Source organism: Bombus vosnesenskii, unplaced genomic scaffold, assembly GCF_011952255.1.
Source record: "Bombus vosnesenskii isolate JDL3184/JDL3185 unplaced genomic scaffold, Bvos_JDL3184-5_v1.1 scf7180000013397, whole genome shotgun sequence".
Lineage (NCBI taxonomy): Eukaryota > Metazoa > Arthropoda > Insecta > Hymenoptera > Apidae > Bombus > Bombus vosnesenskii.
In genome coordinates, this window is record NW_022883022.1 from 374,584 (window position 1) to 399,054 (window position 24,471).

The 24,471-nt window shown below is 29.5% G+C and overlaps 6 protein-coding genes across 9 annotated transcripts; 4 read left to right on the forward strand and 2 right to left on the reverse strand.

Annotated features, from left to right (window-relative positions):
* Positions 1-41: 41 nt before the first annotated feature.
* Positions 42-1,414, forward strand: LOC117237677 (39S ribosomal protein L19, mitochondrial). Its single transcript, XM_033501914.1, has 4 exons — positions 42-243; positions 390-831; positions 893-1,168; positions 1,246-1,414. The coding sequence occupies exons 1-4, from the start codon at positions 177-179 to the stop codon at positions 1,373-1,375; spliced, it is 915 nt and encodes a 304-aa protein (XP_033357805.1). The 5' UTR covers positions 42-176; the 3' UTR covers positions 1,376-1,414.
* Positions 1,415-1,585: 171 nt separating this feature from the next.
* Positions 1,586-9,420, reverse strand: LOC117237675 (zinc finger MYM-type protein 3). 3 transcript variants are annotated; one of them, XM_033501911.1, is made up of 13 exons: positions 9,266-9,420; positions 8,200-8,561; positions 6,344-8,139; positions 5,906-6,259; positions 4,988-5,823; positions 4,697-4,920; positions 4,356-4,591; positions 4,086-4,272; positions 3,891-4,016; positions 3,699-3,820; positions 3,474-3,621; positions 2,028-2,127; positions 1,763-1,937 (listed from the first exon to the last, which is right to left on the reverse strand). In XM_033501911.1, exons 2-13 carry the CDS (start codon positions 8,537-8,539, stop codon positions 1,763-1,765), a joined length of 4,644 nt encoding a protein of 1,547 aa, XP_033357802.1. In that variant the 5' UTR covers positions 8,540-8,561; positions 9,266-9,420. The 3 variants fall into 3 exon arrangements, with proteins under 3 accessions (XP_033357801.1, XP_033357800.1, XP_033357802.1); XM_033501910.1 differs by having other exon boundaries at positions 1,586-1,937; positions 2,028-2,124; positions 6,344-8,561; XM_033501909.1 differs by having other exon boundaries at positions 1,586-1,937; positions 6,344-8,561.
* On the forward strand, positions 2,122-3,121 carry LOC117237678 (histone-lysine N-methyltransferase SETMAR-like). Its single transcript, XM_033501916.1, has one exon. It carries the CDS (start codon positions 2,353-2,355, stop codon positions 2,953-2,955), a length of 603 nt encoding a protein of 200 aa, XP_033357807.1. The 5' UTR covers positions 2,122-2,352; the 3' UTR covers positions 2,956-3,121.
* A 647-nt stretch (positions 9,421-10,067) lies between the features above and the next one.
* Positions 10,068-15,794, forward strand: LOC117237682 (probable E3 ubiquitin-protein ligase makorin-1). Its single transcript, XM_033501928.1, has 6 exons — positions 10,068-10,520; positions 11,001-11,288; positions 11,501-11,825; positions 11,907-12,229; positions 12,290-12,446; positions 12,542-15,794. Exons 1-6 carry the CDS (start codon positions 10,486-10,488, stop codon positions 12,674-12,676), a joined length of 1,263 nt encoding a protein of 420 aa, XP_033357819.1. The 5' UTR covers positions 10,068-10,485; the 3' UTR covers positions 12,677-15,794.
* Positions 15,795-17,448: 1,654 nt separating this feature from the next.
* On the reverse strand, positions 17,449-20,467 carry LOC117237680. The gene is made up of 4 exons (XM_033501924.1): positions 19,982-20,467; positions 19,601-19,881; positions 19,205-19,511; positions 17,449-19,130 (listed from the first exon to the last, which is right to left on the reverse strand). Exons 1-4 carry the CDS (start codon positions 19,983-19,985, stop codon positions 17,494-17,496), a joined length of 2,229 nt encoding a protein of 742 aa, XP_033357815.1. The 5' UTR covers positions 19,986-20,467; the 3' UTR covers positions 17,449-17,493.
* Positions 20,468-20,616: 149 nt separating this feature from the next.
* Positions 20,617-22,357, forward strand: LOC117237683 (cell division cycle protein 123 homolog). 2 transcript variants are annotated; one of them, XM_033501929.1, is made up of 7 exons: positions 20,617-20,770; positions 20,857-21,076; positions 21,131-21,238; positions 21,299-21,521; positions 21,606-21,728; positions 21,827-22,086; positions 22,195-22,357. In XM_033501929.1, the coding sequence occupies exons 2-7, from the start codon at positions 20,870-20,872 to the stop codon at positions 22,255-22,257; spliced, it is 984 nt and encodes a 327-aa protein (XP_033357820.1). In that variant the 5' UTR covers positions 20,617-20,770; positions 20,857-20,869; the 3' UTR covers positions 22,258-22,357. The 2 variants fall into 2 exon arrangements, with proteins under 2 accessions (XP_033357820.1, XP_033357821.1); XM_033501930.1 differs by having other exon boundaries at positions 20,630-20,770; positions 20,842-21,076.
* The last annotated feature ends 2,114 nt before the right edge of the window (positions 22,358-24,471 follow it).

Sequence of the window (24,471 nt, forward strand, 5' to 3'; positions counted from 1 at the left end):
AGTCTAATTTGGAAGACACAATCACAAAAATTCAGAAATGAATCCTCCATCTTAGTTTATTTTACGACCGTAGTGTTACCTATTGGAAAAAATATTAACCAAAACATAACCTCACACAGCTCGTGTGAACGGTGTAAATTAAAAGTGACAACAAATTAAGATTAGTATCAACAAGCATGAGTATTTCCTCAAGATTATTGTGTCAAAAAACATGGAAAAAATTAACTTTTATAAAATTATTAGGTATTTTCTGTTATCGTATTTTGCTTTACATATCATGAAAAATGTACTGTACTAATAATTAACAATTAACACACATTTTAAATATTTCTAAATAATTTACATTTTAGTTAGTACATATAAATATTACTATATATTATCATTTTTAGGTAAAGAACCTAAAGCTCTCTCAACCTTGGCACAACCAAAAGATGATAGAGTAGATGACGATAATGATTCCCAAACTCAACCTAATAATGAATCAACCAAATCTGAATCATTTGCACATTACAGATTTATATATCCTGAATTTTTACCAGATCCTAATCCATTATATCGTCAGAGTGTGAGAGAGAAATTAGAACGCATGGATATGTTGAGTAGAAGATCAGTAATAAGTATTCCTGAATTTTATGTTGGTTCAATATTAGCAGTAACTTATTCAGAACCACATGCAGTTGAAAAACTAAATAGATTTGTTGGTATATGTATATTAAGAGAGGGCTGTGGTCTAAGAAGTTCATTTCTTTTAAGAAATGTTGTTAATGGGGAAGGTGTGGAAGTACGTTATGATTTATATGATCCTGCTATTCAGAAAATTGATTGTTTGAGGTAAATACTAATTAATGAAATGTAATTAGAACTTGGAATAAAAACTTCCTTTTATTTGCAGGTTAGAAAGAAGATTAGACGATGAATTACTTTACCTCAGAGATGCACCATTAGAATATAGTACATTTCCTTTTGATATGGAAATAGAAACAACAGTTTCACAATCTGTCCCATTAAATGATATTAAAGTCCCTCTTAAGCCATTACCTTGGTCAGAGAAATGGGAACGTAAAAATTTAAAAGGAATTAAAGATATAGTTGTTAATGAAAGACGTCGAAAAAAGGCAGCAGCTCTCGCTAAACCATGGGAGAAATATGATTTGATGAAAACCTACAGGTAAAATCGAATATTATCACTAAAATAATGTTTACTATTTTAAAGAAAATGTATTCAAATATATTTTGTTTCAATAGGGAGACCATTCCAGAAGAGGAACAAAATGAAATATTTTCAGATGTACATACAGAACTTCGTCACTTAGAAATACAGAAGACTATATTAAAACGCAAATATATGTTACAAAGAAGTAAACCAACTTCATAAATATTTTTTAAAATTATTAATAAAAATTTGTTTTCCAATTATGTGTTATCTGTATATTAAAAAGAGGTGTAATGTACATATTTTTCTTACATAGGTCCTAATTATTTGTAAAAATATAGATCATATATAATTTATAAACATACATATTGCCCATTTTTGTTGAAATAACAACTTCATTTGGATATGTTTCATACTGAAAGTTCTAAAAAATTTCGTTAATAATACATTCTTCTGTTTTATTAGGAAGTGAAAAATATACAATAGAAATTATAAAAATTTCAATGACTACACATTCTTTGAACATTCTTATCTGACGTATAAGGGAACAATTACTTTTTTGCATATCATGGTATTCATGATATTAAAGATAAATATGCAAACGTGAAATTAGCTAGTTAATAATGCCACATTGATTTCTTTAACCATTTTAATGCGATATAACATTTTTATGAGATGTTCCTTAGCCAATGGAGATGTTGAATACCATACTGGACTGTCCGGTACACAACTTCTTTCTGGCAATAAATAGAATACATCGTTCCGAGTCTTAACACTTTCTGGACTAAAATAACAGTACAGAATTAACATAACTATTATATTTTTTATTTATAATGTTTATTTATGAAATAAGAAAATAAATAAATAGACGTACCATTTAGACAAGTAAAACTCATATAATTTGACCGGACATCTTAATGGATTTTCTTCATTTTCCTGTTGCTCATATACTTTCTTTTTACGTGAATTACCTTCTGAAAAAAGATTAAGGCCTTAGAGTGTTATTACTTTTTGACTATTGGGACGCCCGGAAGTTCGTGCCGATATTCGATAGGTGGTATTAGGACATGTCTGAATATATTAGAATGATTGAAAACTAATGACATGTGTACATATCCTAAAAGGTGATGTTTCAAACACCTTTAGAAAAAAATTTGATTAGGATACATTAACTTTTGTTAGTTTTAGCGCTCTTAAATATGGAAGGAAACAAAGTGCATTGTAAGCATTTGATGCTTTTCTTCTACCGGAAAGGCAAAAATGCCACACAAACAGCAAACAAGATATGCGCTGTTTATGGTGACGATGCTATAGTTGACAGAACTGTGCGGAAATGGTTTGCTAGGTTTAAAGTTGGTGATTTCAACCTTGAAGATCAAGAACGCCCGGGTAGGCCCTCCACCACTGATGAAGATCAGGTCAAAACACTAGTCGAGAATAATCCATGCTATACGATACGTGAATTAGCAAAAATATTAAAAATATCAAGGTCCACCACCCATGAGCATTTTGTGAAGCTTGGCTATATAAACCGTTTTGATGTATGGATTCTTCACGATTTAATGGAAAGAAATCTACTAATGGATCGCATTTCCATTTGCAACTCGCTCCATAAACACAATGAGGAGATATCATTTTTGAAGCAAGTAGCGACGGGGAATGAAAAATGGATTATTTATAACAATGTTGAGAAGAAAAGATCTCGGGGATGGCGGAATGAATCACCTTTAGCCATCCCAGAAGCCAGTCTTCATCCGAAAAGGTCATGCTCTGTGTCTGATGAAGGGAATCTTGTATTATGAGCTTCTACCAAGCAACCAAACGATAAATTCGGAAAAGTGTTACTCGCAATTAGACGAGTTAAAGACAGCAATTGAAGAAAAACGTTCAGAACTAGCAAATCAGAAGGGCGTCGTGTTTCATCGGGACAAAACGCGGCCTCATGTATCTCTAACTACTCGACAAAAGCTGTTGGAGCTTGGTTGGAATGTGCTACCCCACCCACCATATTCACCAGACATTGCACCCTCAGATTTTCACCTATTTAGGTCATTACAAAATTCCCTTAATGGTAAAGACTTTACCTCTTTGGTCAACATAAAAAATCAAATTGAAAATTTTTTCACCGAAAAATCTGAAAGGTTCTGGGAGGATAGAATATTCAAGTTGCATGAAAGATCGAGAAAGGTTGTGGAACAAAATGGCACCTATATAATTCAATAAATGTATATTGAAATTTAAATGTGCTGTGTTTAAATCTTCCTTAAAAATCGGAACAAACTTTCCGAGAGACTCAATATATAAATTGTTTGATACTCACCCAATGCTGATTGTGGTGGATAGAAACGAAGAAGAACGTTTCTGGAACCTGGAACTTTTCCTGCTCCTGTAGTAAGTTGTGCAGCTGGATTACGTTTCCAATGTTTCATGATGTGAGAAAATGATAATTGCATATGTTCTTCTACTGTCTAAATGATATTAAATTTTAAGTATTTTAAAACAAATGTTAGTATTTATATAATAAATCAAAATAATTTATACGTACTACAAGATTAAAATGTTTAGTGTTAAAGAACATTAGAGTATTTAAAAGGACATGAGGAGAATGAGCACCTAATTGCTTACATTCCCATAAATGTTCTTCTTCAACTCTTGTTACAATATATTCTACGAAAAATTGATATTTTATTTACAATATAATTTTCTACATAGATATTAAAAGCAAAAGTTAACTTACGTGCATCATTATAAAGAACAGAAAATTTCTTTGCAACTTCATTTAAACAATCAGTAAATCTTTCATAATATGAATCTGTGAAAATATTGTCTATTCTATTATTTTCAAATAAATACTGTTGAATTCCTGTAATATAAAATAATTATAAATAATTATAAACTTCTTTCAATTAATATATGTGACGAACTTAGTTACCTAAACAGAGATAATATATTGTATCAGGAGCATATTCTGCTCCATTTGGTTTTTTAACTTCTTTCACGAAAAGGCATAATGAATAATTTAATTCGTCAGCTGTGAGTTGCAAAAGATCTGTTTTAAATAATTTCATTTTTCTAATTGGTGTACTTTGTTTTTCTAATTCAGCATTTTTTGTAACTACCTATATTTTAAAAAAATTTTTAATTTTTAATATCCATATCTTCAATCGAAATTGAGATCGAAAATACGATATATCTAAATTACCCATTGTCTCCAAGCATTTACTCCAAAAGTATATTTGAGAGCCATATTGGCATCTGGTTTTTCTATGGGTTCTATTATTCTCGGTTGAGGTGGAGGTTGAGGTTCCGGGGGTGGCATCAAAGGCATATCATTTGTGCTAGATACGCGCCTTCCTCGTTTATTTGGCGTAGATCGTGGTTTATATGGAACCATTCGTTTCCTTCCCCGAGAGGGAACAATAAGCCGTTCCGATTGGACTGAATATTAAATAATCGTTTCATTATTAATTATCTTTTCCATCTACTTACTATATATATATATATATATATATATATATATATATATATGCACACTCCCATTACCATCATTTTCTATAGTTGTGTCAGATTGTGTCGGTGCTTGTGTAGCAGTAATAGTATTTGGAGTTAAAGCAGCTTCTAAGTCAACAGCTGGCTCATCCAATTCTCCAGTTGCCATTTTCAAAGCCATTTGTAACATGTCATCGCCAAATGTATTACTAGAATCAACACCTTCTGGACTGAAAACTCCACTATGTGAATGATCACGGTCGCCAGTATCTTCATCTCTGTAAGAACAGTAGAGGAGAAAAACAGAAAAAATGCTTTAATAACAACCACTGATAGTAAAGTTACCTATCATCTGTAGAATCCGAGTCAGTCTCATTAGCTTTTTTCTCTGTCGCAACCATTTCTGCCATCATGAGAAGTTCAGCTTCAAAAGGATCTGCTGGTATTTTTTCCTGTATTCTTTTGATTTCTTTAAATATTCCCTTAGCACTATTTCTTGTTGTAGGTATAAAGATAGGAACAGGAATTGGTAATGGAAAAGGTAATGGAACTGGAAAAGGCATAGTATACATATGCATTGGAAATGGAACATAAATTGGAACTGGTATCGGTATAACTGTTTGGTGAATCCCATCTGTTTGTGAAGCTTTTGTGCAAGGATGTGGACGTACTGAAACTCCTTTTGTGTGCATCACAGGTTTACACTGAGTTGTTTTATTGTGAATTTGGATTGGACTTGGTGGTCTTGTTATAATATGTTGTTTATAAATTACTTGCTGTGTTTGATTTTGGCTGATAGCAACTGAAGGTACTAACATGTTATTTACACTGTTTTGTTGAGTTGTTGGACTGGATTGACCATTTCCAATTGTGGCTAAACTTGTCACAGAAGAAATTACAGGCATATTCTTTTTGTTTTGTATATCATTAACTTTTTGATTATTGGAATTTGTGTTTCTCTGAGGTAACGTTCTTTTGGGCATGCCAGTAGGTACAGGATCATCGCCAGTTGGTATCGTAATCGGAGATTTGGTATACTGAGCTTGAAAATTCATTACACAATGATAAGAACAAAAATTTCGTATTGTTGCATCTGACATTGTTAAATGATATTGTGCTTGCGAAAATTCTTTACAAAAGTCACAGTTTATTCGTTTTGCTGAAACTGCGTTGATAGAAACCTATATACAATTAAAATTAAGTAACATCAGTCTTACATGTAGTACTATTTGAAGCAAAAAAAAATATGTGACCATTTTATACCTGATATAATGTTAAGCAATTTAAACTGCACATCATCATTACTTGACATGTTTTTAGTTCCTTTTTAATCATGTCAAAATTATATTTTTTTACTTTGCACCAATTACAAGGAACAATTTTCCTATTGGTAATAATAAATACATTTAAACAAGTTTTAGAACAAAATGTATGAGCTTCATTCTCATAAAACACAACAGAACTTTTTTTGTTAGGTAACTCAAAAAATTTTTTGCAGGTAGAACACTGGTCAGGATCAACCTTTTTCACAAATTTGAATGCTGCAAAACATGGTTCACTACATATAGCTACTGGATCAGATCTGTCTATTTGAACCTCACAATGAACAATTTTTTCCTGTTGTAAAGAATAAAGCTTTAATTTAGAAAGTTTCTATTGAATTCGTATTGAAAATACAAATACAAAAAAATGACTACTTACTTCTTGGCAAACGCTGCAGCATTTTTTTTCTATGTTTGGAGGTTCAACAGAGCTCATTTTTGAATATTTTTCCATACAATCTTGAGTACAAAAATCCTTAAATTGTCCTTTTTCACCAACTGGTGCAAGAAAACCTTCTGCACTAGAGCTTATATCTTTTTGACAATAACTGCATACTTTTAGGCCCTTTTTGAATTCTTCCAAACATGTGGAACAACAAAATTGTCTAACATCATAACCAAATCGTACACAATATTTTCCTAAACTTACTGCTTGTACTGAACCATTGCAATTTCTGCAATAACTTCCATATTTTGTTTGAAATTTGCCTAGACACTCCTCATTACAGAACTCCATTGTTTCCCAAGAAAGATTACGTTCATCATTAGGTTCAACAATTAGCAAACAGTTTGCACAACGTTTCTCTCTCTTAGAATTAACTCCATCACTTGGTATATCCATCGCTTTATTATTAGCAACTTTGAATAATGCTTTACAGGTTTTCGAACATACATTGTAAGTATCAAAACCAATTTTTACTTTAATTTTACACGATTTTTCTTCGTTACATTGTTTACAAATTTCTTTAGTTGTGATTTCTTCAATTTCGGAATTTTTTGACTCTTCATCAATATTAATAACATCTGTAGTAATATCTGTGATTTTATTAGTTGAATCTGTTTCTGTTCTGATATTTTTTGCATGTGTTACAATGGATTCACTTGTGGTATTTTGTTCCTTCAGGCCTTGATGTAAGTCTTTGTTTTCATCATTATTTGGTCCGGAGTTTTCACATGTTTGCTTAATTTCATTTTGTTTATGGTTATCTTTATGTATTGATTCTTTATTACTAGAGTTTGATTTTTCTGTTTGCTCAGGAATTATGACTTTCATACTATCTGGGATAATACATAACTCATCATCCTGTCCTGGTAAAACATTAGATTGTTCTTCTTCAGTATTCATTGGTGTTATTTCATCGACAGATTTCTTTGTTTGATTATCACACTTTTCAGTGGAATTTATATGTAGATCTTCATTGCATTCTGATTGAACTGAATTTTCATTACCAGTTTTACTAGTATCTTGTAAATCCAATCTAACATTTGGAGAATGTAAAATATCAATGGAACTATCTTTACTTGCTCCATTATTGTTATCCTTTTTATTTTTATTATTACTAAAACTGCTCTCCTCGTTATTTACAATAACTGGTAAATTATCAGTTTGACTGCACAATTTAGGAAATCCTATATTAGTTTCAGTAAGGTCGTCAGTCTCCATAGATTCAATATTTTCTGTCGTAAGACTATCTCCACCAAAAGGATCTTCAGCATCCATAGATTGACTTTCAATTTGTGCATCTCCGTGTTTCTCTTGAGAAAACTGCACAAATTCAGTATTTTCTGGTTCTATAATGTTTTTTTCTGTCACATTTCTATCATTACTCTCCGATGTCTCCATTGGGTCAGTCTTTTTATTATCTGAATTATTTTTTTCACTAACTGAAAATTGTTTATTTATTTGAGAATCTTCTAAAACATTTTCAACAATTTCTTTTTCTGCTAAGTGCAAGTCACATGAACCATCTATATTGACATTTTCCACTTCTTCTGATATATTTCCTAAACATTTTTTAGATTTTGTACATTCTACTACATTGACGTTATCTGATAATTTATCTATGTCATCTTTGTCAATAGTATTGGATATCATTAATTCTATTGAACCTTTTTCCTGTGAAACATTTTTTGTAGTACTTTCATGTAAAGTCAATGAATGTGTATCATTACAGTCCGTAACCACAGTACTTGTATTACTTTCTTGTAAAGATAATTCCTTTACTATTAAGTTACCTTCTCCAGAAACATTTTGTTGACATGACTTAGTAGTTGATAAGTTCTCTTGACATGATATAGTGGTTGATAATTGAATACTTTTTGAATTTTCATCAGATAAATTTTTTTCTATTTCATCTACCATATTTATTTTTTTTTTTTTAATCTTATTATTACCTTCATTTTCATCAACAACATTTTCATCTTCTTTTGAGATTACTGGTCTCTGTTCTTCATTTGTAGTAATATCTGTTCTTCTATTAGATTCATTCATATCTTTAGTTTTTGTTTCATTTTCTGTATCTGAATCCTTTTGAGTTTGATTAGTTGATAATTCCATATCAATATTAGAATCCATGTGTATTTATTTATATGATTAGCTATACAAAGTAATAATTTTATTACTTACATTATTACAAATTATATATAAAGCAATGTCATGGAAAGAAAAATGGAAATATATTTAGATCTTCAAAAACTAGTTCTAAAATAATAAAAAAAAAAATTTATAGAGAAAGGGAAAGAAAAATAACTATAAATGAGAAAGTATTATGTATTAAATGTCTTATTCATTTAACATAAATACATAAATAAGTTCGTTTCAAATTATATAAACAAATATAAATAGAGGGAATATTACAAGCGCAAATTAATAGATACAATAAAGTAATTACATTGAAAAAAGAAGTACTACATAACAAGAAGAGACAATGAAACAGTTTTAAAAAATAATTAATATTGCATTTCTTTCTACAAACATAATAAACAATTGTGGTTATGAAAAATTGAGGTTATTCTAAAAAGTAGCTTTACTTCGCCATGTTGTATTTTACATTTGAGATTATATCAAGTCTGTCAGTAGAAGCAAAACATAAATAAAAATAGATAAGAAAAATCATATTTATGTTTCATAACAATTAATTATAACGTTTTCCGAATAAAGGAGCAAACAACAATTCCCATTTGATACTTCAAACTAAAATATTGTGTACAATTCAAAATCTTATATTGATTGAAATCGTGACATTCTATTTAAAAACATGTAGCACTTTCAGATATTTTAATATTAAAAAATAAGTTTCACCTTTTTATCTGAATGCTAAATAGCACTATCGTCTCAATTTTTAGTTAAAAATATAAATCCGTATTCATTGTCGAACCACAACAACCGTGGCGGTAATCCGTATATAGTGTACACTACCAACATATGATTGTAATTTTATTTCGATCAAACTAAATAAAGCTTCGTTCTCAAAATTGCGTTATCATATTGTTTTGATTCTCATTTCTTTCGAATATCGTAAGAAAATATTTTAAAATAAACTTAGAATCAAATATTGTTACGACTAGTATGATTAAAGTGCGATTGATATATGTATATTTTACAAATGGATTACAAATTAATATTCGTTAAAGAATTTTCTATGTATACACACTTTTTGAAAATATCTTTGTTTTTATGAAGAAACCAATATACTTATGAGATAATAACATAACATTTTGTTAATAGAATATTAATAATGTCAAGAGTGCAAGTATATTGATTTTAATTAAGTAAACACTAATAAATATTTAAAGAATGAACACATATTTTTCTAAAATAAATAATGAATTAATTAATTATTAAATTATATAATATAATTAAAAAAAAACATCAAACAATATACAATATTAAATAAGACATAAAATTATTTAAATATAAAATTATTTTTAGACTTGATTTTAACTGAACATTCTATAATTGTATGTTTTTGTTTGTATTCCTTGAGGATAAAAAAAAAGAAACGTACATATTGAATTTATTAATTCTACAAGTTGTTTTTGAATACTTCAAACTTTGAGCGCATGCTCTGACTTGTGTATAACGGTTAAATGTGAATTTGCCTGTTGTTAGTTTAGTCCGTGACGTATATGTGTGCTTTCACGCGTAAAGTCAATGAGTTTCAGTACACATTAAATATTTGTCCAATAGTGCCTAAAAGCGGATAGTACACATATACAATAGCAAAATTTTAGTAAAAAATTAAACTTCGAACGACGTCAAAAAGGAAAAAACGAAGTAACAGAACAGAGTGAAAAAGAAAATTGATGTGTAAGAGGTGTTTTTTTTTAGAATTTTCGAAGGACCTGTAAAAATACACTTGTTAAATAAAATTGGTGATGTAGCATGAGATATCGTGCAGTGTAAAGTGCACGATTATCGAGACGGATCTCTGTTGTTCTTCATATTGCCATCGTTAAAAAAGTCGTACGCGATCCTCCAGGACGCGTTGTCGATTATTGTTAAAGTGGAAGCTTTAGAAAATGGCCGACAGTTGGACACAGAGCGTTGTTTGCCGGTAAGATATTGTCCCGTAATTACTTCCTAATGAATTTTAATAACAATATAAAAATACTCAAGTATCGAGACCAACCTTTGAACATACTAGAATATAGTGCGCCAACATATTAAGCTGTGAAAATATCAGTATTTTTTAAATTTTTGCGTTTGTTTTCTTTTTTTTTTACTAACCAAAAGTAATTGTATTTGGAACTATATCAAAAAATTATTAGTCATAAACAGATTATGTTACAAAATCTTCATTTATGTATTATTTATTTTTATTTCAGTAAAAGTAGATTAAAATTACATAAAAACTAAAACACATGTTACTTATATATTGCACAAGTGAGCATTTACATGTCATCAAATTATATTTTGAAATTTTATTGAAATAATCTGTATGAAATATAAATAATAGACACTTGCGTTATTTGTGAAATTTGTTGATGTCAAAATGATGTTAGAGCTGATGCGATGTTTTGATTTTTTGTTATAGATATTTCAAAAATGGGATGTGCCGTGAAGGAAATAATTGTAGATACCGTCATACTCAAGGAGTTTGGAATGATGGAAATAATGAAACAATAATATCTTCTTCTGCTCCATCTATGAACAATATTTGTCGCTTTTTTAAACACGGTATCTGTAAATTTGGAAATCATTGCTATTTTCGCCATACTACTGAAAGTCTTGATAATAATGTGGTAAATGCAAATTCGGTAGAAAATTCATCAGCTGGACAACACACTTCAAATATTTCAACTTCGACAACAATAAAGATTGCGTATGTTGTTGTCAGATGATCTTATTTCGGCAGGATTTAAGTTGTAATAACATTTGCATTTCACGTAATACATTGTAATATGGTATATAAAAATATGTGATATATAATATATGTATAAATATGTATATATATGCACACACACACACATATATATGTATAATATTAGGGTAATAGAAAATATAATGTGCTAAAATGTGTTTACATATTTCCAGTAAAGACAATATTCGTAATGCTGAAGAATGGGTAAAAGCACCAGAATTTGTACCTTCACACGTGGCTGGATCATCTTCTACGAATGAAGCTTCTACAACCTCAGGAACATCTACAAATTCTTCAATGTCAATATCTTATGCTCAAGCTGTAAATTCATCTGATCAAGCATCCAGTCCATCTTCAGAACCTTTATGTCCATATGCAGAAGCAACTGGAATTTGCAAAAAACGTAATTGTACATATCTACATGGAGATATTTGTGAATTGTGTAATCGTGCTGCACTTCATCCGTACAACGAAGAACTTAGAAAGAAACATACAAATGTAATTACATGTAATATTACATTATTTAAATAGTATATTTCAACTATATAAAATTTTCTATTATTAATATTAATATTTTAGGCATGTGTCAAACAACATGAAGTGGACATGGAGCTTTCATTTGCTATTCAACGTAGCAGAGAAAAATCTTGCGGTGTTTGCTTTGAAGTTATAATGGAAAAAGCATCTGGAGAACAGAGATTTGGCATTTTACCAAATTGTAATCACTGTTTTTGTCTAAGTTGTATTAGGAAATGGAGACAAGCTAAACAGTTTGACAATAAAATTATTAGAGCTTGTCCAGAATGTCGTGCCACCTCTGACTTTGTATGCCCAAGTATGTACTGGGTAGATACTAAAGAAGAAAAAGAAAAACTGATAACAGACTACAAATGTGCGTTAAGGTAGGATAAAACATGCACTACTATAATTTTTAATTACATTAAATCGTTCATATATTGTAGCACTAAGGATTGTAAGTACTTCAATAAAGGACAAGGAAAATGTCCATTTGGCAATAAGTGTTTTTACCTACATGCACTACCTGATGGCACTAAAACAGATGTTGGCCCTCCTGTTCGTCAACGACGCAACGCAGATGCAGATGTCGATATTTTGCGTGTAAGTTAAAATTTTTATTTTGTTATAATATTGTTTAGATTTTCAATTATTAACATTATTGTCAGGAATGTACAAAAAACCACAATTTTTTACAGCAAATAATTTTGTGGGACTTTTTTGAAGAGAGGGATAACCGTTGGATATATGATGTAGACCTTGAAGATATTATTTCCCTTTTTTCAGGCTCAGAAGAGTCTGATTGGTCTGAATTTGAATTTCAGCCTGAGTAGTTGTATTAATTCAGTAATCTGCTACTGTTGCTGTTAACTGTACCATCTATCTCATCCACCACTTGTATGTGGTTTCAATGGCTGAATAGACAAGTAGTTTATGAATTGTTTGAATGGTTATGATTTAAAGATATCTCAGCTACGTTAATAAAAAATTTGTGTGCTTTGCTTGATGATATTTACGTGAGAAATATGTAAATAATATCAAGTTAATAATAATAACAAAAATAATAACGAGGAGGTTGCAGTCGCATGTACAATGGCAAGTTTTTAAATGTTACATAGCCACTTTGTAATCGCTTCTGTTTGTGTACCTTGACCAATATTGTTACATTAGTACTCAATCATAAGAAATATGCATCAAGTCTATTACATCAGTGGTCCAAATTAATTCGATTTATATAGAATACACATTAATAGAATAATCATTTGGTAGTTTGAAAATAACAGGTTTTGTTTTTATTCTTTTTAATTTGTCTTGAATAAAGTCCTTTTTTACGTAAAGAGGTAAATATACATATATGCAAAAATAAGTTTATACATTTAAAAACGTTTTTATTAAGAAATCAATTTTCCTTACTTTTTTAAGCAAAATTGTCCAAGATTTTAAATGAAATTGTTTTCGTAAATATTATTATATTCTCATTATTAACCCTTGGCTCGAAACTTAATGTTTGCTTAAAGACAAGTTCAATAAAATAAAAACATACAAACTTACTTTTTGTATAACATATCTTTAGTAGTTTAGAATTATTTTTAATTTTGGTTGGGTACTTATTCTGCCAAAAAATCTGGACTTGATTACATTTATTTGTCATCCAATTTGAGGAATAAAGAATTTATAGAATATGGAATTTTGGTTTATATAAATGAGATGGTAAACTATATAGATTATAAAGATTAGTATTAGTACTCTCTATTTGATTAATGATTATTCATATTGAACATTCAATTAATAAGTTTCGTCCTACCTCCTATTATGGCTTTGCGAACATTTAACAAATTTCCTTAAATTATCGTGAACTGTATAGCGTTAGTTTCTAATTCATAGTTTTAAGACCGTGATAAATTGCGCAAATCGAGTGTTCCATGTAATAAGTGTATGTCTGGGCGATAGTATGAAAATCTGGTTGAATGTGTGTACTGCTAAATATAATAAAAGGAAACCATTTTTAGCGAGTATGCACGAATTCCAGATTTAAAAAAAATAACAAATAAAAATTATTTTATAAACGACAATTGAATTCAAAGCTGTCTATTTGGAATCTTTATTTTATCTTTGTATTTTAGACACTTTTCAAAAAATTAAATTTTTAAAAATTAATAATTATTTAAAAGGATACATTATTCATACTAATGAATGAAAGCAATTAGAGCTTTATAAACAGAAATGAAAGCCAAAGAATATGGTATCAATCTTTTTTTTGATAGAACTATTTTATAAAAATGATCTTTTAATCTGTTTAAAGAATTGCTTCTGTATAAGCATTAGGTGATTGAATTGTCTCGAGATATTTTGCGCATATAAATTCCAGCTATTATTACATATAGTTATAGGATGCACTTTTCTTCATCAAAACTATCTGTCCTCAGTGTTGCCTTTAAAGAACAAGATAGCTAATATTATTCGAAGTTTTCTCAGACAATCTTTCCATGATAAAATATGCAAGTTGTTTATATTTTCTATAGAATTTCTACATTGTTAATTTTATAGTGAATTGTTGTAATTAAAAGTTTATTGTTATTGCTAACGCTGCTTATAAAAATAAACGGAACGTTTTGTATATTGTTTTTTATATAGAAACCACTTGCCTTATATTTTTGTCTTATCTTTCATTATTCTCTATCTTTTCTTCATCTTAATTGGTGAATATTCAACAATTGATGTGCATGCGTTAACAATAAGAATAACAATACTACTATTTGTCAACACTGGGTGTAACCGCTTGTAGATTCTAATGTGTTTTTCTTCTCAATAATATATGTCTCTTATAGTGTTGTGTAAAAAAGGGACATATAGAGTGCCAATGGGTCTAATTGTAAGTTCAATATTTAATTTTTTTTATGAAGTGCAATTGTAAACGGGATAATAATACGTCGTTCATGTGTATGTATATGTGTATTTGCAATTGCACTACACGAGAGCATGGAAGTAGAATTTTTGTATAGTTTGTGTGATATTATAAGACATAAACTTTTAAGATCAAGTTACTTAATCGGTATTATATTTTAGATGTAATTTACATTTACTTTTATTTCTTACCATATCTACGAATTTACTAGATAAGATTTTAATCACTACATAATTCAAAATTTAATTTTCCTTCCATTGTATAACTATTTTATTCGTTTTAATGTATATGGCTTGCTCTACTAGGTTCTACGGAAAAATATACATCATATAGGGAAATAATATTATATCCTTTTTTTAAGTTATTGAATGTAAACACATTGGAAGATACAATACAAGTTTTCATTGTATCTAATTCATTGATGTATTGCCTTTTATAAATTTTGATCTTTTTCCAAATTAATACAATTTTATGATAAACGAGTTTCTTATTGTAAAACAAGACGTTATTAGTCTCTTGTTCTGAAGATCATCACGTTGTTTAATGTTATTCATATTGCTAAAGTACAACAAAACAGCTCTACAATAATTTTTATTACTTCTTACATAAAAAAATTGAATGTAGTAGTTAAAAAATTAATACGTGCCGCAGTTTCCAAGTTATTAAATATATTAATTATGAATAAGATAATAAATACCTCTAAAGTTCTTGCAATAATTACGTAAAAAAATATTACGCGAGAATGCTTTTTTTATAATATTTAACATCTGATAGTTCATTCAAGCATACAAGTAGCATAAATTGCAGCCTTAGAGATTTATACGTAAATTGTAAACTTAATTTGAAATGTTAGTTTTTATGATAAATCTATATACAATAAAAACTAAAATTCTCAAATTTAGGGATATTTTTTATTTACAGATATTTTTCATAGAAAGAATATTACCGTTTTGTAAACAAAATATAATTTTATTATAAAAAAATGTAACATTTGCTTTTTGTAATAGAGGAAACATTAAACAGCATTAAAGATAAAGTTAAGACAATCATTTATTTATTTTTAACAAATATACCTTTATTTTAGTGAGTAGTACCAATATATTTAGTGAGTAGTGGAAACTAAATGAAGTGTGCGAATTATTTATTTCTGTGAGTTTGTAACATTTATATAACTTAAATATTAATTTGAGTACATACTATGCATATACTCCAGTTGTTCAATATGAAACTGAAGATAATATAATTAAGTAGAATGTATACATACTAGAAATATATTATGGAACTAAATATAGTTTCATTACGTTTACATGTTTTGTTTCAATAAATATAAAAGCTTCGAAGTATTTACATCATTTGAATCTTAGTTTTTAACACTTAGCCAACCGTGCGCGTCACAACGTTTCTTACCGCGCATTTTTCCAAGTATCAAGAATTAATATTCACTACTTAAAAAATAAAGAAATCTAAAAATTATTTAAGTGGTCAATTATATTTTGCGGTATATTTTAACGATTTCATATATTGTATATGCAAAACATCAAATTAAACGTATATATTAAAAGCATAAAAAATATAAGTAAAATTAAAAATATTAAAGATGATTAAAGATAAATAACATAACTTGAACGTGAAATTAAAAATTCATAATGCATTTTAATATTTTTTTACAGTGTGGTATCGTTCAATTATAACTTTATTTAGTCATAACTGACAGTGTAACTTTTTTATTAATTTTAACACCACTAAATTGGTGTATTTTATTATATACTGTATTTTATAAAAGCAGAAAAAGTGGCGCAATTAATTGGGAACAATTACAGGTAAACAATAACTGATAATAACAAAAAGAAAGAAAACAAGTTACAAAAGTCAAAAAGGGAGATCCCGTTCGGTCACGCAGCGATGTACTTTACAGAGGGATGAGATCTCCCTATTTGCTTGGCTAAGTGTTAAAATTGAATAAGCTCAAAGTAATGAAATCTAACATTTTCTATGTTTTTCTATTGTTGTACAAATACTTATTAAAAGAAATATTCTTATGTATATATGTTATAATGAAATAAATGAAAATCATTCCTTATTAATATTACTTAGTTTATATGCTTTAATCTCCAATGTATCATTGTGATAGTCTTATACTTTTTTATTCTGTCTTAAAAGTATTTTTAGCTTTTTACATTACATCAAATGTAACTTTTGCTATTATATACTATATATTATATAGTAAATATTTAAAAAAATTAATTATGAAAAAAATTTATTTATATCTTACAATAGAAATCTAAGCAGTCGGTTCAACAAAATATGATCACTTTTGGCATGTTCTGCCATTTTCTTAAATGAAAAATATTGGTTACTTTTAAACGCGATGATTATCAATTGTACTTAGATATATATATGATGTTCAAAAATCTCAGAAGATCTTATGTATGTTAATATTACAAATAATGTAATCGTAAAATTTCGTACAATTTCAACAATTTTTTGTTAAAATAAGGCACTTTCCAGGTCTCCATATTAATTTTAATGCAGTCAGTCGATTGGCAGCATTGTAGTGCAGAAGGTTATAAGATTTATCAAATTGTAATGCGATATTAAGGCAAAAATTACTGCAATCAGTATGCCATTCCTAAATCTATTACAAATTGAAAATGAGTTTTGAATATTTGTTTAGACAGGTCCAGCCTATCTTGTCTTTTCCACATCATTCTGTTAGATTATTCCTACTTTATCTATAGTCAAAAGTTATCTTAATGATGTGAGATAAGGTTGACACGTCATTCTTTGAACAGGCTGATAAATTCTTTTTTGAACTGAACCAGCAATTGATCCATTGTGAATCGTATTCGAAGATTCAGATTCTCCAAGATCGGTTGTTCCGACATAGTGCGATCCTCGAGAATCATTTTGTATTTCACTTGAAATATTCTGTCCATTTATTTCGTTCCTTTTACGAAACTTGGTGGAATATTTGTAAAAATCAGACATTTCAAAAGGTTTTGTAACTTCTCTGTATGGTTGATATTTTCCAGCTTGTACAATTGTACAATTCTGAGAAGATCCTAACATAATTGTTTCTTCATTTGTTTCTTGAGGTGATTTCGATTCGGCTGGAATTTCAAGTATCTTTTTTCGTATCGGCTCGTAACGAGATGATAATGGTTGTAAATGTTGATCAGTTTCAATCGTTAGTATATCACTTTTACGATGATTTACAGAAGGAATATAATTACTTTTCCCATCTTCGCCATTACTATTAGTGGATGATTTAGAGCACACAGGAAGAGTAGACTGATAGTGGATATTTTTATGGGAAGATATTAAATTAACATCTGGTCCTGGACTTGTACCTGAATCCAAAGAGGTTTCATACCATTCTTTTTCTCTTCCTTTTCTACTAATATTATCTGTTGTATCCTTACCATCGTGCAGTTCATGTAAATGATTCGAATGCCATTTTTCGACGCTTCCTAAAGATTGCGTACGCAGTAACATTTTATTGTTAGTTGACGGTTGTTCAGATAATGGAAGTAAATGAACAGAAGTATTTTGATGAGACGCAACGTAAGAAGGACTCTTATTGCAACCTACAGATACTGTGCGATATCGTGGTTGTATGTCGGTTCCAATACTACTCGTATGTTGGACGGCATTGCGTTTCCTTCGATCTAAACTACCAAATCTATCCGAAGCAAGTTGATCATCTGTGCACCAAACAATTTCGTCTTCATATCGCATCCAATAGCCTGATGGTAATTGTGACTCGCTTGGTGAATCTGTATATCGCAAATTTTTATTTGTACTGCTGTCGCGGTCTCGTCTTAGTACGGGTTGTGGTTGTGAATTTTTATGATATATTGGAAACTCGGGTATATGGGTATAATGTAATGTACGAAAGTCTCTTTCGTAATATTCCTGTCCAGATCTTCGCTGGACGTCATTATCTAAATGCTTATAGTCAGAATATTGTTGATGATTATGCATTTGTTCTGGTTGAAATTGGCGGTATCTTATTTGTCGTTCGTCTTCGGCATATGCATTTGGCAGTGGTCGGTACATTCGTTCACTATCTTGATAGTGATTTTGATTACGCGAACTACCACTACCGTGAGAATATGTTCGCGTGCGACATTGATCGGATAATATATAAACATTTTGATTATCGTTATGATCATGTTCTATTATTTTAATACCTTGTCGCTGATCAGAAATTGTAGGGCAATAAGTACCAATGTGATTGTGATTACAAGTGCTAGGAATTGACTGATCATCATATCCATGATTAGGATAAGTGCTACACTTCTCTTCTGATCCTAACGGACTTAAGCTTATACCACCTTCTTGAAGCAATCCTCTTGTAGTTTTCGAATTTACATCATTTACTATGAAAAAGTATATTTAAAACAAAGTTAAGTAAGTTTAATCGTTTTCATATCAGAATAAAAAGTTACTGTACCTGTGCCATCTAATGGTGGTCGAGGTTTTTTTGTTCTATGCTTTACGTTTGCATGTAAATGTGGCTGGGCATTACAAATACTAGGATGTTGGAATTGTGTTGGAGTTGAATGATGAGTTTTATTACGACTTTGTCTCAGGAAATTTAAACGTGCCTCTAATTCTTGTAGCCTGCGTTGGCTTTGTTGGTAAACAAGTCTATGTTTACGGCGTACTGCTTTGCTTTCCGTAGGATCATTTACAATTCCTAAAGCAGCTTCTACTATACCAATTTGAACTTGTCGTTCTAATTCTAAAGCAGATTCCTCCTGCAAAGAAAACACAATAAATCACTTGAGTTCTACTTTGAAATCTTAAACTTAGTGAACTAATCTCTTAAAATTTCTTAAAAACATACAACTTCATTTGTTTTCAATTTATTAATTAAATTTTGTGGATATGTAAATGCTGTTCCAACTCTTTTACGGAATGCTGGTGGACTCTCTCCTGGTTCTAATGGAATTTCTGGTGGCAAAACACCAGTTAATTCTGCTTCCTCTACACATAGATTTTTAAGTTCATTATTTTTTTGAGCTAACTTCTCTTGCAATGCTTCCCTACGTTGACGAAGCCATTGTAATCTTGTGGATAATGAATCTTCTGCCAAAGATCCAGGTGTGCTTTCGTTCCCTGCCATCACTTTGAATAAAAATTCAGTTATAATTTGCGAACATAATTCACCCTCTTATTAAATAATGCAACAAAGTCATTTATAATAATTCTATTTCATATTGCTTACCCATATTATTAGCAAAATATATTGATATTCTCTACTACAGATATTTTATTTGGAATGTTTATATAATTGAGTTGCATGAGATGCGACAGAAAATATCAATGTTGACACATTTAATGAGTCATGTATGTTGTAACATCTGACCTTTCCTTTGTTTGCATTACTTGGAAAATTTTTCTTTGAGAACCTAATTTTCATCATCTCTAAACTGCCTTACGTTATAAGTTCTATAAAACACAATAATAATAACTAGTAACAGTAGGTTAGCTATTAATCAAGATTACATATTTGTACTATTACGTCATAATAACTAATCCTGAAACTTGTTTTATTGATATTTATAGAACATCCTATAATAAATAAAAATATTTCCACTAATTGAACACAAAAGCATATATCTTTTACTATGGGAACGAAAAATATGATCGAAGAAATCGACGCTTATTGCCTCTATATAGTTGCCATCTTTTATACTCTATATCGTTTACAATCTACATAGTGATCTGGTGTAGTTGAATTTTATTTTCAGTTATACAAATTTTCGTAAATATTTATTATAATTCATATGAACTTGTTTTTTGACTGCATTGTTTTAGTCACTTTAAAATAATAGTTCCAATTATATCTAGCGGCGTTATTGGAATTGCACTAATTAAACCAAATTAAACATATTTGTTTGATTGGAATTCATTTTCACTCATTAATAATATTTGACGTTTACTAGTTTTCAGAATTTACATTAAATTTGTACAAAACTGAGTTACAGAATAACTCGATAAATTCTAAAGTTAAGTAAGTAGCAAGTACAATGCGTTCATTAAAAAGTTTAAATTAAAAACTTTCGGTTGATTTGTCAGTAAAAGCTCTTGATCAATTAGGTGTAGGCTTAACATGGTCAACAGTTTAAAACCTGAATGCTCATTTACATCATGGCACCCTCTATTTTCTAAAGATTCTTTGAGAGCTACAATTATTCATATTCCTGATGAAGTACTTAAGTACTTGGAACACGATGCATTTGTTTTACCTGTTGAGGCAACAGATTCCACATTGCAGAATACAGAGTGGATGGATGGATCTCCAGTAGTAAACGATGAGGTAGGTTTAAAATGTGTACATAAAAAAAAGCAATTAGAAATTATTTTGTTTCAGCATTCACTCGAGGCTCAACCAACATTTCCACAATTCAGTCAACAAATTCAAGATGTCATAGATGAATATGGTGCAGTTTTCATAAAAAGTAATTGGAGTTCACCTCTGGTATGTAAAAATTTTGGCTTCTACTGGAAAATATTTAATTTAACTGGAAAATATTTTCAGGATGCGACCTGGGTTGCACCAACTAAAACTCTGAAATGCAAGACATTGGAAGAAGTATACTTATTACTGAAAAGTTCAGATAGAATTGCCAAAGATTTGAATAATACAAAAAATTATATAAATCATGAAACTCCTATAAAATCTTCTCTTATCTTAAAGCAATGGAAGGATATTAATCCTTGTACAGAATTTCGGTGCTTTGTAATACAAAATGAACTTATAGGTAACAAATTTAAATTTAGCATATTTATGTTTTATGTTACATAATTATATATTTATCAAAGATTATTGCTTTAATTTCTCTCAGCAATTAGTCAACGGGATATATCACAATATCATAGTTACAATGAATCGGAAAAATATAATATTCAGACAGATATAAAAAGCTTATTTATGGAACGTATTAAAAACAGGTTTCCACTGAATAATTGTGAGTATTTGTGGAATATTTTTGCTAAATTAAAGTCTACTTCTTAATCCTAATATCTAAAGTCTATATCTTTTAATATGTAATATACTGTAATATAGATTCATTTGATGTTATACGGCATAAAAAAGAGAAAGTAAAAATAGTTGACTTTGGCCCTTTGGATGAATCTGTTACCAAAGGAACTCTTTTTACATATGAAGAATTACAGAATCTAGAAGAAAGTATTCCAGAATTTAGGTTTATCGGTGAGGAAATTGGTATTCAACCGAAAGCTCCAAATCATTTTTGTATTCCACAGGAAATAAATGAATTTTTTCAATCTAACGAAAGTTCTACGTTGCTAGATATTATCCGGCGAGTAAGTATATGATTTCTCAAATTAGTAGTAACATGTATACGAAGGAGTTATATTTAAAAAGATATATATATATATATATATATATTAACTCAATATCTTTTACTTAAGGAGGTGGAAAGTCAAAGGAAAGAATACGAAAGCGCAAATTCCAATAGTTTAGAGCATGATTGATGTGTTTGAAAAAAGGAAAACGAAAAAGCTAATAACAAATGAATAATTGTACACTTAAAAACATTTTTAAATACAGAACTTTCACTTTTATTCTGCCAGACCCTCTTCTATCATTACATTACATAAAACGATTAAAGGCTATCCTACCGCTTAAAAGAATTATCGTAATATTGCAATATTTTTCGAGCCATCGGCCTTACCGAGCGACGTCCTTTATATAGAAAATATGTCTTGTTTATGTACAATATGCAATCCTTAATACTTCGATTTGAAAAAGGATTCTCGATATATGTACCTCCGGACAAGTTAATACGCTGTACAGTCATATCCACGGAGTATTTTTCGTTCTTTTCTCATTATTACCTGACAAAAGTCAACAAGTTCGAGCAATTATATTGATTGATCCTTACTCATTTTTTTCTGATTTTACATTTCTTGATACATTTGAACATGAAAAATATTTGATGGTAACTTTTAGCAACTGTAAATGTAATTAACTCCTTTTTTTGTTCTTTATTTTTAATGTTTCATCTATGTGTGATGTTCTTCAGGATTGTTATCATTTAGATATTCAGATATTTAATTGTTGGTAATTCGATATAATTTTTGTTTACTTTACATTTATTATTTTGCAACTATTAAAAGGAAGAAAAGAAAAAAATAAATTTGAAGAGAAATTTGATTGCCAATATTAACAGTTTAGTTAAATAAATCTAAAATATATCAAAAATAGAATTTTAATAGATGTATATAATATATACGTAGAATCAATTCAAATTTTAATTTGTAAGGGTTCGTATTCATTAGTATAGTCATAATTTGGTTGTCCGTTCAGACGTATATGACGACTATTCAAGTGTTTCGATATTTATCATCATCCAATATTTATAAATTTAATAATTTACTCTTTCACCTCTTTACGACCAGACTCTCGATCATACGTAATTCAATCACCTTTAAAAACAAGAAACATTGCTATGACCAATCTCGTCCATAAAACATTAATGACTTAGTAGTATCAGTGTCGCAAAGAGATGTGCCAGTAATATGAAAATAAATTTTCTGTTTTAACAAATTAAATGAACAGCAAAATCAGAAGTACCTACAAAATACTGCATGAGATCACGTAATTTTCTATAAAGACCTTTCAGTTTCAGTTTCAATTGTTAGCGTTGTAGTGCACCGCTGCTTTTTTGTACGCGTTTATTACAGTAGAACGATCTTAAAAATATAAATTCAATATTTTCAGTCCGAAACATGCGTTTGTCAAAATGTGTGAAAATAACGAGGCCTTTAGCATTTATCGAAGTCACAAAGGAATAATATGTATCGCATGGAAAGAACTACGAAGATTGCAAGTTTATGCATGATTTTGTTCACTTAACGCTAGTCAAATATTTACATATAAATGCTGGTGCAAGTGTATTCACATGTAAATATCGATTCTACGTTAAATATAATGATGCGTTAGATCGAACCGTAGCCTTCACCGAACAAACTTTTTCCGACTGGTCGTGTATCTCGAAAATATGTATTATTAATGTTTTATATAATTACAGTACATATGTATAATGGTAATGTCTAGAAAAGAAATGTTCCCTTCATTCGTGCTTTTCCTTTACTGCATTCTTTTAAACGTATATACAGAGAAGCCGATCTTACACGTTTCTCTTTCTTTTGTTCTCCTTCTTTTTTCTTTTTTTACTTTATATTTCGGACATGACTGTACTGGTGTCTATTACTTCTCTTTTTTCGTTTTTTTTCTGATTTTTCTCTTTTTTTTTTTAACAACTTCGTCCTCGGTTTATCTGGCTTCCCGTCCCTCATCGGTTTCGTTCGTCGTTTTCTAATTACTTAATCTCTTGATTTTCAACTGATTTGTGCTAAACGACAATACGTATTTTAATCAATGTACGTTTTGCAGTGCACGGCCGTTTCGTTTATACGTATTCTCTCTGCCTCTCTCCCTTTTTCGCTCTTTCGCTCGCTTCTCCACTTCCACTCTCTAGAATTATCTGTTACTTATTTATTTTTTCCTTATTTTTTTTTTTATAATGCTTCTTCTCTTTTCCCTACATTATTTTCTCACGTTGCTGTTTACAGATATCAAAGTGACGCGGCAAACATCGTCCTTTCGAATACTGGTAGTAAGGGGTGGTTCGAGTGAGAAAAAACAGTAGTCTTAATAAACGTACGATACAAAAACTCTTAAGT

What these genes read in the sequence shown, in the direction of transcription:
- LOC117237677 (XM_033501914.1), top strand. Translation starts at nt 177, where the DNA reads ATGAGTATTTCCTCAAGATTATTGTGTCAAAAAACATGGAAAAAATTA. An exon ending in CAGAAAATTGATTGTTTGAG is followed by an intron (nt 832 to 892) that starts GTAAATACTAAT and finishes TTTTATTTGCAG; the next exon opens with GTTAGAAAGAAGATTAGACG. An exon ending in GATTTGATGAAAACCTACAG is followed by an intron (nt 1,169 to 1,245) that starts GTAAAATCGAAT and finishes TTGTTTCAATAG; the next exon opens with GGAGACCATTCCAGAAGAGG.
- LOC117237678 (XM_033501916.1), top strand. Translation starts at nt 2,353, where the DNA reads ATGGAAGGAAACAAAGTGCATTGTAAGCATTTGATGCTTTTCTTCTAC.
- LOC117237675 (XM_033501909.1), bottom strand. Translation starts at nt 8,539, where the DNA reads ATGGATTCTAATATTGATATGGAATTATCAACTAATCAAACTCAAAAG. An exon ending in TGTTCTTTATAATGATGCAC is followed by an intron (nt 3,821 to 3,890) that starts GTAAGTTAACTT and finishes AATTTTTCGTAG; the next exon opens with AATATATTGTAACAAGAGTT. An exon ending in CTAAACATTTTAATCTTGTA is followed by an intron (nt 3,622 to 3,698) that starts GTACGTATAAAT and finishes AATATCATTTAG; the next exon opens with ACAGTAGAAGAACATATGCA.
- LOC117237682 (XM_033501928.1), top strand. Translation starts at nt 10,486, where the DNA reads ATGGCCGACAGTTGGACACAGAGCGTTGTTTGCCG. An exon ending in TCGACAACAATAAAGATTGC is followed by an intron (nt 11,289 to 11,500) that starts GTATGTTGTTGT and finishes ACATATTTCCAG; the next exon opens with TAAAGACAATATTCGTAATG. An exon ending in GACTACAAATGTGCGTTAAG is followed by an intron (nt 12,230 to 12,289) that starts GTAGGATAAAAC and finishes CATATATTGTAG; the next exon opens with CACTAAGGATTGTAAGTACT.
- LOC117237680 (XM_033501924.1), bottom strand. An exon ending in AATTGAAAACAAATGAAGTT is followed by an intron (nt 19,512 to 19,600) that starts GTATGTTTTTAA and finishes TTTTCTTTGCAG; the next exon opens with GAGGAATCTGCTTTAGAATT. An exon ending in ACCACCATTAGATGGCACAG is followed by an intron (nt 19,131 to 19,204) that starts GTACAGTAACTT and finishes ACTTTTTCATAG; the next exon opens with TAAATGATGTAAATTCGAAA.
- LOC117237683 (XM_033501929.1), top strand. Translation starts at nt 20,870, where the DNA reads ATGGTCAACAGTTTAAAACCTGAATGCTCATTTACATCATGGCACCCT. An exon ending in CTCCAGTAGTAAACGATGAG is followed by an intron (nt 21,077 to 21,130) that starts GTAGGTTTAAAA and finishes ATTTTGTTTCAG; the next exon opens with CATTCACTCGAGGCTCAACC. An exon ending in CAGGTTTCCACTGAATAATT is followed by an intron (nt 21,729 to 21,826) that starts GTGAGTATTTGT and finishes ACTGTAATATAG; the next exon opens with ATTCATTTGATGTTATACGG.